The following is a 19137-nucleotide window of genomic DNA, read 5'->3' as shown; positions in this document are numbered from 1 at the left end:
CAAAATTGTGTGTGGTGCAGGGAGTGCGTGAAAAGCGGCGTTCGCGAGTAATCGAGTCACAAAGGGTTCACCTAAGGCTGTTGATCCTATAGGAACTCAATTTCGGGCCCTCTACATGTTGGTCCTTAGCCCTTACAACTAGAAGTTGAGTGCTCGGAACCACTCATGCGAGTTCTTCACAAAAATGAGTCAAGAAGTGGCTTGAAGTTCTACGGGAGGTGGGCTCCATTGCTAGTCCGCTAGGATTGTCAATAAGAACTCCTAAAGCTAGATCCTAGGTTCTAAGAGTAGAAGACTAAGACCTCACTAAAATGAGGTCAACAGGCGTGTATTGAACCTAACGAATTTGCTATAGAGTAAGAAACACTCGAAATATTATTCTGGACATTTTAGGTAAGTGGTTTTACAAATTTTGCTTGGCGATGTGTGTATATTTATGTCCCCTACAAATAATTATTTGTGTCGAATAGTATGTACCACGGTCTACAACATGTTATGAAATTTGATATGTCAAAATTTTTATCATTTATATGCTTTTATATCGAAATATATTCTAAAAATGATAAAAATTGGGGAGTTGCAGTTAGTTATGATTGGCGGATGTATGTTATGTGCAATCAAGTGGATTTATGAGTGATTATGCACTTATGTAGTTATCCATCTATGCATTTAGTACGTCTGAACAGATGTGAACAAGTGGAGGTATGAGTGGAAGTGCAACTATAAGGGGCATAGGAAAAATATGAATGAATGGAAGTGGAGGTATAAGGAGGCGAAGTGAAAAAATATTAAAGTAATTCAAATGAAGAATTGAATTTGATTTTTATGTTATTTTCTTGTAATTATGATATCATGTTGCTTTTATTGTTATTTAACATATGTCTACTGTAGTTATAATTTCTTGTATTGACACTGTAATAGATACTAGACATGATATTTTAGCTTGTTTGATTTATTTACATCAAATACATGAAAACTGCATTAGATTTTGAGTAGCCTACTGAGTTGTGGTTGCTCATTCCTGCTTTTCTCACATGTGTTCTTTCAGGGAAGGGTAAGATTCAAGTTGAGCAGAGACTTTTATATTACTTTTGAGAGCCTGATTTTTTGTATGTTAGTATCTTTGATAATTATTTTGATAGTCATGGTATTGTTTGATAGAGAAATTAAATCATGATTGTTGTATATCTATGTGATCTGAATGAATTTTAGGTATATTTATTTTACAACATTGATGATATTAGCGACTCTATGTGAGAAACTTGAAGAAAAAAAATGAAAGATTCCTTCCAAATAGATCTTGGGTAATAATTTCTCTGTCATGATCTCAACACGAGATGACCCGCCTCAATATAATGGGTCTCGTCGAGTTGGGTTGTGACAGTCTTCTCGTATAAAAACTGCACGTAGATCATCTCTCCCAAATGCTACATTATAATCTCATATGCCCCTTGTCTCCGTAGATCATCTCTCCCAAATGCTACATTATAATCTCATATGCCCCTTGTCTCCAGTAAGAATCGTGCTTTTGATATTTCCCTCAATTCATGTGCATCCATCTATTACAAAGCTTGCACTGCAACCATCATTCTGAAGGCATGTGCTAGACCATACTCATATCCTTCAATGCTTGTGTTGCCCTAATTGTCTCCCGTAAAACCATCACTTTAGTTGTCTCCAACTAGGCCCGCACTATAGTTGTCTTCTACAAGACATGCGTCATAGTTTCTCTAGCATGAAATTCATTATAATAATCTCTTGTGTGACTTGTGCTACGTTAGTATTGTCAAGTATTTTACTAAAACTACGCCATAATCATCTTCCTTTAGTAGGATTGAGCTTCGATTGTCTTTTTATAGGCTTGTGTTGCTGCCTCTTCACCGCGATTGCACAACATCCATCTTTCTTGATGTTTGTTCCACAATTTTCTCCTTCAAAACCTATGCCATAATTATCTCTCATTAGATTAGTGCTTTATCATCTCCATTTGATGCTCTTATATCATTTTAGACAACACATATTTTTGCATTGTATTTTTCAAATCATACTGGCAAAATTGTTCCTTGTTTCTTTTTTCATATGAATAGAAATTGTTCAACAAGGTAAGGTATCATGGTTTTTTTCTTGTTGGATTTTTCATAGAAAAAATACCATTTCCTACATTCCAATTTACTTAATTGCTTGTGTATGTGTACACATAAAGGTTATGTCAATTACGATCTAGACTCACTTTATCTGTATATCCAAGTATACCCAGAGCTTATCTAGGCGAGAATAGTTTAACACAAGGTTGTTTGGCGAGACTTAGAAATTTGAAATGGTAGATTCACCAAAGATCATGGTGCACTTGTCTAGAATCATAGCGGACTTGCCAGAATATACTCAGCCTTAAAGTTCACTTGCCCACTTTCAAGAGCTACTTGCCTACATCCCACTAATGTCGGAGACCCACTTGTTTAGTCAGTAACTCCCATCAGTTTGCCAAGGCAGTTGCATGTTTACTCATTAGAATTTTGATCATTATGTTCATATATTTATAATAATTTTTCATGTTTTTTTTATAAGGTCAATTTTCCTTGCAGCGTTCTCATCCCTATGAATATTAGGTCAAAATGATATTTTTTTTGCACTGGAGATTTCTTCAATTTTTTTTGGTTGCCAACATAAATCTTAGAACCTTTTCTAGAAATACATGCCACCTGCTTCCCACCCACCCCACCTCACCCAACAACCTGCGCCCAAACCCCTTCTCTCTCTCACTTCTTTCCCAATTTTTTCTTAATTTTCCATCTTGCAAAACCTCGCTAGTCTATTTAGCAGCGGCCTAGCATCACCATGGATATATTTGGATCTAACATCATGAAAGGTACACTGAGTATGAATTGATGCCTAAAATTAAAAAGAGCATACTCCCAAAAGCACCATAAGAGTGGAGATACTCAAAGAATCTTCAGATTCAATAATTCAAAGATGCCCGCAAGCACAAGTGCATAAACCTCAACGCTAGTACTGGACGAAACTTATCATCCAGATAATAGCAGAGTTCAAAACTCCTCCTTGACGTGTCAAGAAACAAAAATCATAGTTAATTAATTAATTCCTTCTTCAAAAAAATTTAAGAAGCAAAGCCGTACAAAATTTTGAATTCTCCACCCAAGTCTTACTATGGAAAAATCGACCCAACTAATCATGTGATTTATTTTGAATCAGCCACTCATTACTTGATATCAACAACTCTTTAAAGTGTCTCATGTGTTTATGCGCCTCCCATTGGGCACAATAATGTCATTCGTCGAGTTTAAGATATTTTCTTTAATAAATTTGCTAGTCACATAAATCGCTAAGAAGTTCACAAGCTTTGCTGATGATTATCACCCGTTTCTAGCAAGTGATGCTAAGCATGATGTTGCATTGACATTAGGTTTAAAAGAAGAATCTTTCAGATACACATAAGGATTAATATAGTCAAATATGCTAGTATTAATACTGGAACTCACCAATAGTCACATAAATACAAATGAGTATAATCAGGATATATCAAAACCTTAGCAACTTTGGCTTCAAAATTAGTGGTAGCATTGACATTCAATAATTAAGAATATGTGTAACTTCAATGTCATCAAGGTTAGAATGTAATATGACTCTCTCTAGGATCAGCCACAACATCATCAACTTGATCGCGAATTGAAAAAGGAAATTGCCAAGATATTTGTCTCTAATAAACAACTAGTCAGTGATTACTAGGAACATCACTTGAGCTCTTTAAGAGTCTCTTAAGCCGAGTGGTGAACGTGATTAAGGATAAAGAGTATTTTCGTTAAACATTTTAGCTCGAGTGCTCAAGCTCATACTAAGGATGGTTTGAACTCAACTCAGCTCGTATGCACCTGTGGTGTGGTCTAAACTGTATTTGTATTTGGATTCCTGTGAGTCAATATCCCCCAACCAGTATTTGCCTTTTCATTCATCTAAATTGATGTTTCTCAGCTCATATTTGCATTTGAATTCTCCTTAATTTATATGTATTTGCAACATCATGCAGCAATAATTGCTTGACCACTGTTATAATGGTTAGTTGCAGTAGGTATATTAACCGTAGCACATATTAATTGCATAACCACAACATTAGTTGTTAGTTGTAAAAGCAGTTGCAATAACATTGTAATAATAGTTACAGAGATTGATTGTCATCTCGCTTATCAATCACCTTCAATGTAGCTCTCTTATTTGTCCTGTCTGAACTGGATTTTATTTACTTTGTACATTTACTATTTGGTCCTATCTGAACTTGAAATTGTGAGTACTTTCATAACTTCATTTTTTCTCTTCAACTTATATTCTTTCAGAGAACATGCGCTACATGTGCTATATGTTTGGGCAATATGAAAGCAGGCCGTGGTGCTCTCTTCACTGCTGAATGTTCCCACGTTTTCCATTTCGCCTGCATCGCTTCGAACGTCAAGCATGGAAATCGTGTTTGCCCTATTTGCAGAGCTAAATGGAAGGAGCTTCCTTTTCTAACACCATTGTTGGATCTTCCTCGTGGGAGAGCCAGATCTAACCCTGTTATTTGGCCGCAAGAAGATGGTTCTCTGCGCAGGCCTGCGCGCGCAAGTTCGTTCAATAGGCAACATCATCTGGCCTCTCCTTACACCATCTCCGAGCCCAATGATTACGACGACGATGAACCCGTCGAGTTTCTATCAGAAACTGTCAAGAATTCTGAACATAGATCAACCAGGACAGTTGATATTAAAGCATACCCGGAGTGCAGCGCCATACCAAAATTGGCTTCCGAAGAATCCTTCTGTATATTGATCCACCTGAAGGCCCCTTGTGCTGTTTCAAGGACCCCCTTCTTCCAGAACTCGAGCCTGACGGCATCACTGCCTTCTCGTGCGCCTGTTGATCTCGTCACCGTGCTTGATATCAGCGGCAGCATGGCCGGCACAAAGCTCGCTCTACTGAAGCGTGCTATGGGCTTTGTTATCCAGAACCTCAGCCCTTCCGATCGACTCTCTGTCATTGCCTTTTCTTCCACGGCTCGCCGTCTCTTCCCTCTTCGCCGTATGACCGAGGCCGGCCGGCTCTACGCGTTGCAGGCTATAAATTCTCTGTTTTCGAGCGGAGGAACTAATATTGCTGAGGGTTTGAGGAAAGGCGCCAAAGTAATTGAAGAGAGGAAGGAGAAAAATCCTGTGTGCAGCATCATACTTCTTTCAGATGGGCAAGATACATACACAGTTTCCTCGACTGGTGGTCGTGTAAATCGCTTGTCGTCGGATTATCGATCTCTCGTGCCGTCCTCCATACTTTCCGGCGTCGGGCATCGGATTCCTATTCACGTGTTTGGATTTGGTGCGGACCATGATTCTGTCTCCATGCACTCGATTTCAGAGACTTCGGGCGGTACCTTCTCATTCATCGAATCTGAGCTCGCAATCCAGGATGCCTTCGCACAGTGCATTGGTGGGCTTCTCAGTGTTCTGGTGCAGGAATTGATTGTCAAGATCGAGCGCGTAAACCCTGATGTGCACCTCACGTCGATTCAATCAGGAAGTTATGCAAACCAAGTGTTCGATGGAGCCAACGGTTTGATCAGCGTTGGGGATCTCTACGCCGAAGAAGAGAGGGATTTCCTTGTTTCTGTCAGTGTTCCACCTGCCACTGCTGAAGAAACTGTGCTGCTAAAGTTCTATTGCTCCTACAGAGATCCTTTGTCGAACGAAATGGTGAATATGGAAGGCGAAGATGTTGGAATCCGAAGGCCGGAACATGTGGCGGAACGAGTAATGTCCGCCGAAGTAGAGCGCGAGAGGATTCGAGTCCAGGCGGCCAAGGCCATGGCGGAAGCGAGGGTGGCGGCCGAGCGAGGCGCTCTTTCTGAAGCCGTTTTGATTCTCGAATCTCAGCGTTCCATACTTTCATTGTCGGCGGTAGGACGATCGGGGGATCGGCTGTGTGTTTCCATGGATGCTGAGCTGAGGGAAATGCAGGAGAGGATGGAGAGTCGGCAGAAGTATGAAGAGTCTGGAAGGGCTTATATGCTTTCGGGGCTGAGCTCACATTCATGGCAGAGAGCAACTACTAGAGGAACCTCCATTGATAGTTCTGGTCTTGCTCATTCCTACCAGACGCCATTAATGGTGGACATGCTTCATCGTTCACAGACATTACTGCTATCACCGAGACATCCAATGCCGGTCATCCGGCCTACCAATTCTTTTTCTTCCAGGTAATACCTGCATTTCTGCTAAATTTACCTGCATACCATAACACTTCTCATGCATTTACATGTCTAGCACGTAAAATTTGATATTTATATTTATAACATCTCGGCATTAAAAGCTTATGCATGAAAATGTGCTTTTTAATGTGATGTGAAAATTTTGAGTGTTATGTATTAACCATGAAATTTTTGGGTGTTAGATATGTAAATATATAGGAATTGTGTGGTATGCATGTAAATATGAAAGTTTTGTTTGTGTTGTGTGGTGTGAGATAAATTGGTTAAGGAGAACTTGGAGATAAAATAATTCAATGGAAGGGGGGTTATATACATTGGTAGAATTGGAAATTGAAAAAAAAAAATATTTTAGGGAAGATGATCGATTTGCAATATACAAAATTGTAGGGGAGTTTAAAGATAATTATCCAGAATTTTCTAGATTCAATGGTGGGTGAGGGCTTCATAGGCTCTCTTCTCCAGCGCTGCCACTGGGTATACTCTCCTAAATGAATAAGATTAGTTTTTGTTAACTATGGGCTTCATTATTCATTCATTAAATTGTTTTGTTGTGGTTATTGATGTAAGACATTGTTAGATTTTTTCCCTTTAAAAAGGGGTGTTCTTGTAATATATGAAATATTTGGGTACATTGTTCCCACAAACTTTATCATATCTACATTATTTAAATCTCATTTTTCTTTAATCTCCTATTTTTTGCTTGAAATTAGAAAATGTTTTTTTTTTTTTTAAATGGATGAATTATAAAATCAGTTATATGATTGGTTGTTATTGAATTGTCACAACATGATGTAGCTCTTGCAAAGAACAATTTTTGAAGGAGATTGTTATAATTTAAGGCTTGTGAAAGGAGAAAATATTATGAGCATTGTGTGGATGTTCGTATAATTTTGTGGATTGCACAGCACCATTGCTTATATTGACATGATGCAATTCATGCTGTCGTCTGCATATTCGGTGCTCCAAGCGTAATATGTTCTCTTTCCTCTTATGAAAGAGAGATGCAATTCATATAGGAGATGATCGTGTTTTGAGTTTAGTGATGAGGGCTATTAGAAATAATTCTTAAACGGGCATTTACATTTCTAACATGCAAATCTTATGTACTTACATAATCTGACATCTAAACATTTGTACCACTCAGAGCTTTAACATCAAATAAAAAATATACTAATCACCGCCTATTTGAAAACGAAATGCACCTTCTCATGCCTATGGTTACCATGACATAGTGCTATAAGTGTAAATATCAAATTTTGGCTGTTAGATATGTAATTACATAATAATTGTGCGGTACTTTTGTAAATTTCTCATTCGCAAAATACTATGAATTGGAATTATATTTAAAAAGGATATATTTGAATGAACTCAATCTTTATTCAAATAATTTCTCCTTGTCTCCATAGAAACTATAACTTTATAATATAGTTACTTTAGAACTATTTGTTAGATTATTTTTGTAAATTATGTGAAAAATGATGGCATTCAATCGAACATAACTACCACTCTATTTATATTTATTTACATGCTCACACCTAAACTTTAATTTTTGCATATATAATACCTCATTTATGTATGAGAAGGTGCATTTCACCATTTAAAGTATAGGAAATATTTAGGTGGTGTATTGTAGACTGCAAATTCTAGTTTTTAGAGATGTAAATCCATAGGAATTGTGGTATGCATGTAAATTTTAATATTTTAAAAATTTCTTCTGATCAAGTTGGTGCCCGCAAGCTCACGCCTTCGCACACCTGCTTGCTTCTGTGTGCCCCCGCTTGTGTCCACGTGCGCACCAGCTGGTCCCTTCATTGCATTCCTACTGCGTTTGTGCTCACGTTTGGATTCCATTGCAAGTTTAATGCATAAGAATACTCTTTTGCTTGTACGAATATACATACGCACCCGTGCATGCATACCTGCTCCTCCAAAGGCTTAAAATATCCCTACGAGCGCTAACACCACAACAATAATACTGTTTGACCGCCACTGACAACCCCACACCACAACTTTTAGACTTCCGCTCATCATGACAATGACAACCTTATCCAAATTTCAGAGTATTAAAACAACTCAAATTTTCTCAAACTACAAAAAATTAGAATATCTATATTTTTCAGAAGACACGAACAATATCACCCGAAGCAACTGATAAATTATCAACAATTTTTTTATCATATTTCATGAATCTCATGGCATTTTTCGAGCAATGGATGTTCTAGATTCAAATTAAAGGTCATCTAGAGCTATGATTTCATCAAGCTTATAGTAAAACTGATTGTCTCGACAAGAAGAACCCGGTGATACCAAAATTGGTATAATTTGGGTTCGATCAAGCCTGGATCAAGCCATTAAACCATATTTGGAAGCTTTGAATAGCAAATTAGAAAATCAAATGAACTCTAAATTTGACATACCTATAGTTAAATCGAGCATCTCAATAAGAAGAATTCAACAAACAAGATCACCGTCACTCAAATAATTAAAAAAACCTCTATGATTAAGGAGAGTTAATGTGAGTCATTTGATCGGGTGATTATGAGAGTTATTTATCAAATGATCAAAAAGCCCATCTTTCAAGGGCTATAAATAGACTCAATCTCTTTACTTTGAGGGGGAGGAGGAGTCAAATTCTAGTGTTATTCAAGATTGAAAACCAAACAATAACTTCCGACTCTCATAGCCATCAACCAACATCAGACCCTCCTGCTCAATGTTGTTGGCAAAATCTGTTTGCTAACGATGTATCACAAATATTGTGTAATGACATATTTTTAATATGGCATGAAAAACACCACTGCAATGAAGATGCAACAACAACTGCTTTCGATTGCCATATTCATAATGCGATAACTTTTTTCAGACCTCTAAAATTTTCTCCTTACCTCATTTACTTATAATTAATATCTCTGGTTTGAAATAGTAAATTCAATAAAAGGTTGTAGCCACAAACCATTGTAGTTTTCCACTGCGGCCTATGTGACCAACTGAAGCTATTGTACCAACTATGTGACCAACTATAGCCCATGCAGCTGACTACTACTGCAACTACGCACTAGGAAACTATGGCTTATATGATTAATAGCTACTGTAGCTACCAACTATGACCTCTATGATCAACTGATGATATTTAGTTGACAAATATGGCCTATGTAGTTAATTACACCCTATGTAGTCAACTATTATTACAACTTTCAACTACGCCCTCTGTGGCTGATACAACCAAAATGTTGTGAAGCACCAAATATCACATAAGTTTATGTGACCTTCAAGTAATGTATGGTTTGCGAGCTTGCGTATGAATTCCATAGAGAACTATTTAACTTTCCAGAATAAACAAAAAAAGCTTTAGTTTACTCATTTTAAGCCTAGCATGAAGCATTCAAATGTTTGGGTATTTTTAAAGTTAACCACTCCCAATTTATGTAACAATCAAAACCTAAGTGACCTAGTTTATAATCGTGAGATTTTTTTATCCAATTAAAGATTCTCCTCCTAATTGGGTGATAATCCGGAACAACAATCCCCCTTAAAAAGTTTTGGGGTGATTATCTCCAACTATTGCAACACTCACAATTATGACTATTATTATTAAATCACTATATACTACGCTTGATTATCATCTTTGTAATTTATTCTTCTATAATTTTGGAGAAGAATAAACACATGTACTTACTATATCATATTGGATCACTTTTCTTTATCAGGTTTTATAACAAAAAAAACTCTCGGTGTCTCATCATGATACTTTTCAACTATCTATGCGTGTGTGCACCGAGATCTTGCACGTCACTAAGATGTTAATCTGTCAATCTATCATCACAAATTTTCCGACACCCAACAATACTATAATAATCGATGTTAAAAAAACTAATATGTTCAAACTCTTAGACATAAATCACTAATATTGCATAAAGAACTTTATTTCAGCCATTTTATTTTTTACATGAGACTAGTATTCATTTTCATATAAAGCCTCACAACTTTCATTCAATGTTATATGAGAGAGTTCCCTGCATTGACCATGACTTTTCCTTTTATTGTGTGGGTCTAATCTCTGCAACAAACAGCAACAACAAACAACATGTGCTGTAGCTGGTGGCACATTGCTTTGCTTGCATTCTCAGCCATTCCAACCAATCCACCTTCCAAACTAAACTTGAATCAAAAGAAAATATTCTCCAAACCCAAATGAAATGAATTGTTACAAGCTTTTCCATTTTTATTTATATATGGTGGCATGTAATTATCTGCCAACTTTCAGATTGTGTGAACTGCATGTGAACCCTACAAATTGAATTTATTTTAGAAAGATTTACATGCATGCCACTCAATTCTTACATATTTACTTAGCTAAATTTTACATATGTATGTAAATGACTTATTTAGATTCAAGAGGTTTCATTCAAATTCTTAGTCGAAACTCATAGTCAAAATGAATGTCGGACGAAATGAGCTTAACAATAGCAAGAGTGTTCTGATCTGAGTCCAAATGAGCACAAATAAATTACTGAAAGTGTAATTAAAGATTTTGTGATATTAATTGAAGGATCGAATAATTTTTTAAGCTTGCATGCTTATAGTTAAACATATCGATGAGAGTATTACAGAGTGATTATGACCATAAATTTTCAATGCTAATGAACTTAAAAAAGGGTTAAAGAATCATCTATGATAAAAAAAAATCAGCATATACTGCTTATGGAAGTGTTTAGTAACGTAAAAAAACTTATAAATAGACTCATTGTAAACATTAAGAGAGTCTTAAGCTAAATTTTGAGCGAAGTTGGACATATAAAGAACTTTAAAACTCTATTTGAGATCGATAGTAACAGTCACCGCCAACAACTGTCATCACCTGACCACTATCACTTGATTGTTGTCGTCTCACATTGTCGTCCAATTATCATCATTGTTTAATCGACATCACCTAACAATCTTCAATCAATTGTTACTATTTAACTGTCACCATACTCCACCACCGTTTTGCGAGTTTCTACTCATATTAATAATATTGTATTCTTTAATTGAAGAAGGTGCAAATTTTTATAATTTATTTATATAGCGGATCATTTTAATTAGGTCGAGCTTTGTGGTTTTTTTTGTTGAGTATTTTAAATAATTTTTTTTATCTCTTCTATCTATGTATGTTAGATGTCCATATAAATATGATGTTAAAACTACTCTTCCCACTATTACAAATATTCTAATATGCAACAATAATTCATATATAATTAATGTATATTATGGTATAAACAATGCATCTCATTGCCATTTAGTAGGTTTAAATTAATGTTTTATTTTACTCAATTTAGTTGAACCAAATAAAATTGACAAGCGAAAAATAGCATTGTACAATAAAGATGATAATAAGCTAATAAAGCATGAACATCGTACAATAAATGAGTCGAACTGAGCTCAAGTCATCTCTGCTTAAGCTTGATTAATTAATCGAGTTCGAGCTAGAGCTTGAGCTGGAGTTTAATTCTATGAGTTTGAGCTGACTTGTTTATTATTTAAAAGAGAAAATAATATTAATTCATGTTAATATTATAATAAAATGATAGACATACTAAGCAATTATAAGATAAATAATAAGAAATCACTTAATATAAAGTTAAAATATTACTTTTAAAATAATTCAAATAATTTAAAGGTAAAGTATTAAATTTAATGTATTTAAGTATATTTTATATTAATTTTTGTTAGCAAGTCGACCCCTGGATGGCTTGAGATTGACTTGTTAGCTCATGGAGCTCAACTCAGGAGCGGCTTATCAAGCCAAGGCTGAGCCGGTTCAACTCGATTTGATTCAATTACACCCCTTAATAAAGACATATATATTATAACATGAAACATGGAGATGCCAAAGTTACATCAAATAGTCTTTGTGCAGGCCATTTGTCATTTTATTAAATAATTGATTCCTTATAAAATCTACTAGTTCAGAATTTAAATTTTGATAAATTCTTCAATATTTTGAAGAATTTAGTAATTTATAATTAAAAAGATTAAGCTCTCTCATCAACTACCATTGAATTTATGATACACTTGTAAAGTCCATGGAGGAGTTAGTAGAGAGTCTTCTCTCCAATTAAAAAATCCAAATATGTAACACACACTAACCCCTAATTTTTAACATAGCAATACTAAAGCACAACTTTAAAAAATATGCAATATAAACATATTTTCTTTAGCATAGAGGAAAAATGATACAATTAAACTTAAAATTTGATCAATCCCTTCAAAATTACAATTTGAAGGTACTTTCTTTTCAAGGGAGAACTTAAGAAGGGCTCCCAAAGGGAAAATTATTATATGTGGCTGATCACACATTTGGACAATGGTTCGGATAAGACCACGCCGCCGTGAACCTTAACTATCATGAAAAGTACAGTCGGCAGACTTAAGTTCTGTTTGGGGCAGTTTAATAATGATCTAATGTTTAAATATATATATATATAGTCAGATTGTAGCTAAAAAGTTACCATCATATCTAGCAATGAGCGGTGAGAAAATACAAATTTCAGCAATAATTTTTTCAGTAAAACTGTCAAAATATAATTTATATAAACAGAAGCGCCGGAAAATGACCCTTAATAAATTTTCCGGTAAAGGTTTACCTTTTATGTAATTTACGAGATACACAAGAATGTTTTGACAATATTCACAAGATTCCGTCTCTTCTGCTTTCCGTCACCGTAACATGCTTCTGCCTCAATTGTTACGCGCCTCCCAAATCGAACATAAAATGGCCGCAAACCCTTCTCCTACAAGAGCTCCCGGCCCCTCTCTCAGAGTTTGTAGTGGATCAAGGGTGGCAAAGAGCTCCGTGGGGAGGATCAAGGTGGGCTTTAATTCACGGCAACATTTTTTTTTCTTGATTTTGGCAATTCTGCTTAAAGAGTAGGTTTGATTGTTTCTTTTCAAAACTAGATAGAACTGAATCCGGGCTTCAGAATTTAGTAAAAAAATCCTTTCATATAGTTCTGTTTTTGAAAATTTCGTGCTGAGCAGCAGTCAAATGGTTTTATGATTCTTAGCTAATGTTTCCCTTGACTGATCAGCGCATTTCTCTATTTAACCCTGTTTTATTGTACAGATCTTTCTTTCCTTCCTCTGTTTTTTGTAGATTTCTTTCTATCGACCATCTTTGATTTTGTATTTTTCTTTAAAAACCCTAATACAACAACTCTAGATTGTAATAACTCCATTTATTTGGATCTGCATTGTTATGCATAGAACTTAAATAATGCTTTGTACTTTTCAAATGATTAATAAATTGAGTTACTGTAGAACACTACATCACCAACCATGTTTAAATAACCATATTTGTTGTGGGGTTTCAGCCAACCACCGCACTAGTGGTCCTGGAAAATGGGTGAAACCTCTCGGTTTCTTTATGGTATACTGGAGTAATGTGAGTGATATTTAATTTTGACTTTGAAAGTTAATTTTTTCATGGCGTTGGTGCCGATTTGCAGTTTTTATATTGGAAAATTAAGGAGAAGAATAGAGGGGAAAGATGATCGAGGGATCGGGGTTCCAGCTCGGCGTGGTTGGATCGCTGGCTCTCTCGGTGGCTTCATCAGTTGCTATCGTTATCTGCAACAAAGCGCTTATGAGCTCCCTCGGCTTTCCCTTTGGTTTGTCTCTCGCACCAGACAAGTAATTTATTGGGAAATTGATGAATCAACATGTAATTTGCTTTTGTCTTAGGGGCATTTACATACATACCATCTACTTCCTATGTTTTTACATATCTCACACTCATACTTTACCTCTTTACATTTTAGATGCTAGATATGTAAATACGTAGGAATTGAGTGGTATGTATGTAAATATTCAATTTTTTAATTCTCTTAATTGTTACAAAGTGATTGGGTTCAAGTTGTTCTCAAATTCATTTTAGAAGCACATGTTTTGATTAAGCCTTTACAATCCTTTAAGATGCGTATGGGTTTTAGGAGAGTGTTTTGCATTTAGGCCTGCTCTATTGTACTTCAGGACGGCTATGGTTTGGTTCAACATTGAATGGAACCATTCTGTTTACAATCTGTTTCAAATTGTTTGGTTTGAGTTGTAATTTTATTACCTAACCAAACATTTTTTTTATATTTATATATCCAACACCTTAATTTTAATATTTAGTCGCCTAACACTTAATATTTTACGTTGTATAAAAGATGCCACAAATATTAACTTTTTCAAAGTAAAACATATAATTTTACACACATTTATATGTTGTGGGCTTAGGCTTTTTAAACTCTTTCGTATCATATAATACACTGACAATTTTACCTCATAAACTTAAATATTTAATAATAATTTAATATTAACTATTTTTTTTATTTGATAATAATATTTATAATAGTTCTAAAACTCTCTTAAGGAGATGAAAACCTTAAAATTAAATACTTGCCATCACTTAATTTTTAATTTCGACACCGCTCCTCTTAAATTCTAGTTTGTCCACTTACACAGCTTGAGATTTTGTTTTTTCATCTGAGAAACTATTTGGTGTGTGGATTCAATAGCAACAACCTTGACAAGTTGGCACTTAATGGTGACATTTTGCACGCTCCATTTGGCACAAAGGCTACGATTTTTCGACCCGAAGGCCATTGACGGCCGTACGATCGTCCTCTTCGGCTTCCTTAACGGCACCTCCATTGGCCTCCTCAACCTCAGCCTCGGCTTCAATTCTATTGGTTTCTACCAGGTTTGGCCAACCACCAATGATGATCAAATGACCCTGCTTTCTAAGTTTCTTCTCCAATGTTTATCTACATGAACTGTTGTGCGATTTTTCTGCAGATGACGAAGCTGGCCATCATTCCTTTCACTGTCATGTTGGAAACAGTTTTCCTCAACAAGAAGTTCAGGTGACCCTGATAAAGCCCTGTGTTCATTAACACAATATTTAATGCTTGTTTTTTAAAAGCCCAAAAACCATTTTAAGTGGCACACAAGCCTTCATACTGCGTCATGGACGGGTGTATTGTTTGGTCAAAACTTCAAACTGAAGCGAACTGAGCTCATTTGATTGATTTGGTTGGGTTTTAAATTAACAGTTCAATTTTTTCTTTCCAAAATTTAAATATTCAGTTTTTGGGTTTTGGTTTTTTGTCAGTTCTAATATTGATTAAATTAAAGAAAACAAAAAACCAAGTAATATTAGGATTAGAAAATTAAATTCATTTGAAAAAAAAGTAAATTGAGCATATAATATATTTATTTTAGTTTAGTATGAAATTTATAATTTTAAAAAGATGATGATATAAAAAAGAGAAACAAAATTTTAAATTTGAAATAGAACCTTACATCTTAATTCTTTCAGTTTGAAATAGTACCAGATGCTCAGTTTTGGTTTGCTCCTAGTCGAACTGATTAAACTGAATTACATTTCAGTTCTTTTTAGATCAGTTTTAACAAAAGTTTAGTTGGTTCAGTTTTTTTTATTTTGGATTTTGATTTCATTCAGTAAAAGTTTAGATGGTTCAGTTTTTTGGTTTCGGATATCAGTTTCATTCGGTTTGACTGATTTGCGAGTCAATATATTCAAATTAAAAGTTTGCACACTCCTAAGTGAAAGTTTTAATGGTGCTCACTTTATGATTTTGCTTGTAGCCGGAGCATAAAGTTATCCCTTATCATCCTTCTCCTTGGGGTTGGTATTGCTTCCATAACTGACCTTAAGCTAAATCTCCTTGGCTCCATCTTGTCTCTCCTCGCAATTGCAACGACTTGCATCGGTCAAATTGTATCCTTTGTCGTCTTTGTCACATTTTAAAATAGAGAATTTTACATTTGAATCACACAATTCTTACTTATTTATATATCTCACACTTAAACTTTCACATTTACATACATTGCACTTTTGTGCTTTAAACCTATGCATGCAAAGTTGTATTTCACTTTTAAAAAGTGATAATAATGCTATTTTTTACGTGATATTAACGATTTGTGTGCTATGTGTGTAAATACAAATGTTTAAGTGAGAGATACATAAATACATGAGAATTGTGTGCCATGTATGTAAATGCCCTTTAAAATAAGAAAGCAATAATGATTTGATTATTTTGTTTTGAAGGATTTTGCAGCATGTTTTTTACCTTTAACATGATTCAAAGATGACAAACACAATACAGAAGAAACTGAAGGTTTCATCAACCCAACTGCTTTATCAGTCCTCACCTTACCAAGCAGCTATACTGTTTGCCACTGGCCCCTTTGTAGACAAGTGTCTCACCAAGAAGAATGTTTTTGCCTTCAGTTACTCCCCAGTAGTCGTGGTACAAGTTTTGCTAACCTCAGCTTTTTATATTTTTATTTTCTGCTAAACAAACTTATATTTATAACCTTCTAGCAACTGAACAAACAACAACAACAACAACAACAACAACAACAAAGCCTTAATCCCACTACGTGGGGTCGGCTGCATGAATCCTTTTTCTCCACTGCATCCTATTTAGTGTCATATTTTCATTTAGTTCTAGTAAATTAAGATCATTTTTACTACAATAAGCCCAAGTCTTCCTAGGTCTACATCTGCCTTTCTTAACACAAGTCGAATCTAAAACATCTACTCTCCTAATCGGATCATCAGATGGCCAATGTTTAATGTGACCAAACCATCTAAGACAACTTTCTCTAATTTTGTCCGCCACATGAGCTACACCAAACCTATCACGAATATATTCATTTCGCATTTTGTCTCTTAGTGTAAAGCCACTCATCCACCTAATCATTCTTATCTCGGCAACACTTAACTTATTATTATGCTTTTATTTTAAAGGCCAACATTCAACGCCATAGAGCATTGCATGTCTCACCACCGTCTTATAAAATTTTCCTTTCAGTCTAAGCGGTACTTTTCTATCACACAAAAGTCCCGAAGCATTCCTCTACTTCAACCAACCAACTTGAATTCTACTATTAACATCCCCATCTATATCACCATCGCTTTGAACAACAGACCCAAGATATCTAAATCGTTCACACTTTTTAATAATTTGATCACCCAAAGTCACACTTTTGTCACTAGAGCTATTACTACTAAAATTACATTCCATGTATTCAGTTTTAGTTCTACTTAACCGAAGGCCTTTAGACTCCAATGTAGACCTCCATAATTCAAGTTTTTCCTGGGCTTTTTCTCTCGTTTTATCCACGAGAAGAATATCATCAGCAAAAAGCATACACCAACGTACATCCTCAATCCTCCTTCAGTTTGAACACAAGTAACAGCTCTAGTATACATATCTTTAATGACTTGAATATAAGTCATATCAACACATTTCTTCTCGAGAACTCTCCAAAGGATCTCTCTTGGAACCTTATCGTAAGCTTTTTCTAAATCAATAAAAATCAAATGTAGTTTCTTCTTATTATCTCTGAACTTCTCCATCAAACCTCTCAATAAATGTATAGCTTTCATAGTAGACCTGCCCGACATAAATTCAAATTGATTATGAGAAATCTTTGTGATGCGTCTTAACATATGTTCAATTGCCCTTTCTCATAACTTTAAAGTATGACACATTAACTTAATTCCTCTATAATTTACACACTCCTGTGCATCCCCTTTATTCTTAAAAATGGGGACCAAAATACTCTTCCTCCACTCTTCGGGCATCTTTTTAGTTTTTAAAGTAATATTAAAGAGTTTAGTAAGCCAAGAAACTCCCAAATCTCCCAAATATTTCCACACTTCAATTGAGATATCATCAAGTCCTACAGACTTTCCACGCTTTGTTTTCTTCAAAGTCTCATCAACTTCTTTTTTACTAATGCGACGGTAAAATGAAGCGTTTTATTATTATTCATAATATATTTTTTTTAATTATTTTCACACTTCTATTAGAATACTATTAATTTCAACTACTTTTTAACATTTCATTTTCTTTAAAATCTATTCAACTTTCGTTATACTAATATGCGTTAGAAAAAAAAAGATTTATTATTATTTACGATATTAGGATCACTAAAGTCAATTGTATCTTCATAATCTTCATTAAAAATTTTATCAAAATCATCTGAAAAAACACTTTGATTTTCATTCTTAATATAATATTTACTTTTCTTATCATTTATTGGGTTAATTTATACATATATCTTTCGCCTTCTTTAATTTCTAATACCCTTATATTTTTTCAACTCTCTTAATTTTTGCATCCAAATCAATTTTTATACAAAACATGTTTTTTTTTATATTTTTTTCACATTATTATTCCATCATCAATTACTTTTATTCATAAATATTTTTTATTAATTCTCCCAACATATTTTTTTGTAATTTGCTTAATAAGACTCGTTTTTTTTAACCTACATAGTATTAACTTCATGAACATTCCAAATCATAAGATTTTGAAGTTTACTTATAAAAATAATTTTATTTGTGTCGTTTAAGTGCCCGAATCTAATTTTATGACAATATTTTATTATATTTATTTCATCTTTCAACTATTAATCTTAAAATCTAAAACTAATAAACGATGTTAGATACTTAAATTTTCATTTGAAATGACCTTACAATTTTTACAATCGCGACGATCTCTTCTTCTCATAAGAAAATAATCAATTTGTGTTTTATTAGATCCACTCTTATAAGTAATAAGATGCTCATCTCTTTTCTTGAATAAAGTATTAGTAATAACAAAATCATACGCTAAAGCAAAATCTAAAATAGCTCCACATTCTTCATTAATTACTCCAAAACCGTAGCCATCAAGAGCATTTCTGAATTCTTCTATCATTCTACCGACATGTCCATTTAAATCTCCTCCAATAAATTTTTTTTTTCAAGAGGTATCATTTGTATTAAGTCTTCTAAGTCATTCTAAAATTTATCTTTAGACCCTGTATCTAAACCTGCTTGAGGAGCATAA

General features: G+C 34.5%; 2 protein-coding genes across 2 annotated transcripts in view; both read left to right on the top strand.

Annotated features, from left to right (window-relative positions):
- The window catches only part of LOC110027688, a 35534-nt gene extending 28656 nt beyond the window's left edge, over window positions 1–6878 (top strand). Inside the window, exons 2-3 of the mRNA XM_020729205.1 lie at window positions 4347–6235; window positions 6635–6878. Of these exons, the coding sequence (XP_020584864.1) occupies window positions 4347–6235; window positions 6635–6644 (1899 nt within the window). The 3' untranslated portion in view covers window positions 6645–6878. The remainder of the gene's footprint in view (window positions 1–4346; window positions 6236–6634) is intronic.
- Window positions 6879–12992: 6114 nt separating this feature from the next.
- Window positions 12993–19137, top strand: part of LOC110027725 (uncharacterized membrane protein At1g06890) — a 7529-nt gene continuing 1384 nt past the window's right edge. The window contains exons 1-6 of the mRNA XM_020729262.1: window positions 12993–13094; window positions 13732–13893; window positions 14785–14969; window positions 15065–15132; window positions 15878–16010; window positions 16381–16542. Of these exons, the coding sequence (XP_020584921.1) occupies window positions 13773–13893; window positions 14785–14969; window positions 15065–15132; window positions 15878–16010; window positions 16381–16542 (669 nt within the window). The 5' untranslated portion in view covers window positions 12993–13094; window positions 13732–13772. The remainder of the gene's footprint in view (window positions 13095–13731; window positions 13894–14784; window positions 14970–15064; window positions 15133–15877; window positions 16011–16380; window positions 16543–19137) is intronic.

The sequence above is a fragment of the Phalaenopsis equestris genome, unplaced genomic scaffold (assembly GCF_001263595.1).
Source record: "Phalaenopsis equestris unplaced genomic scaffold, ASM126359v1 Scaffold000436, whole genome shotgun sequence".
Lineage (NCBI taxonomy): Eukaryota > Viridiplantae > Streptophyta > Magnoliopsida > Asparagales > Orchidaceae > Phalaenopsis > Phalaenopsis equestris.
The sequence above is the reverse complement of the archived record's forward strand: the minus strand, read 5'-3'. Positions and strand labels throughout refer to the sequence as shown.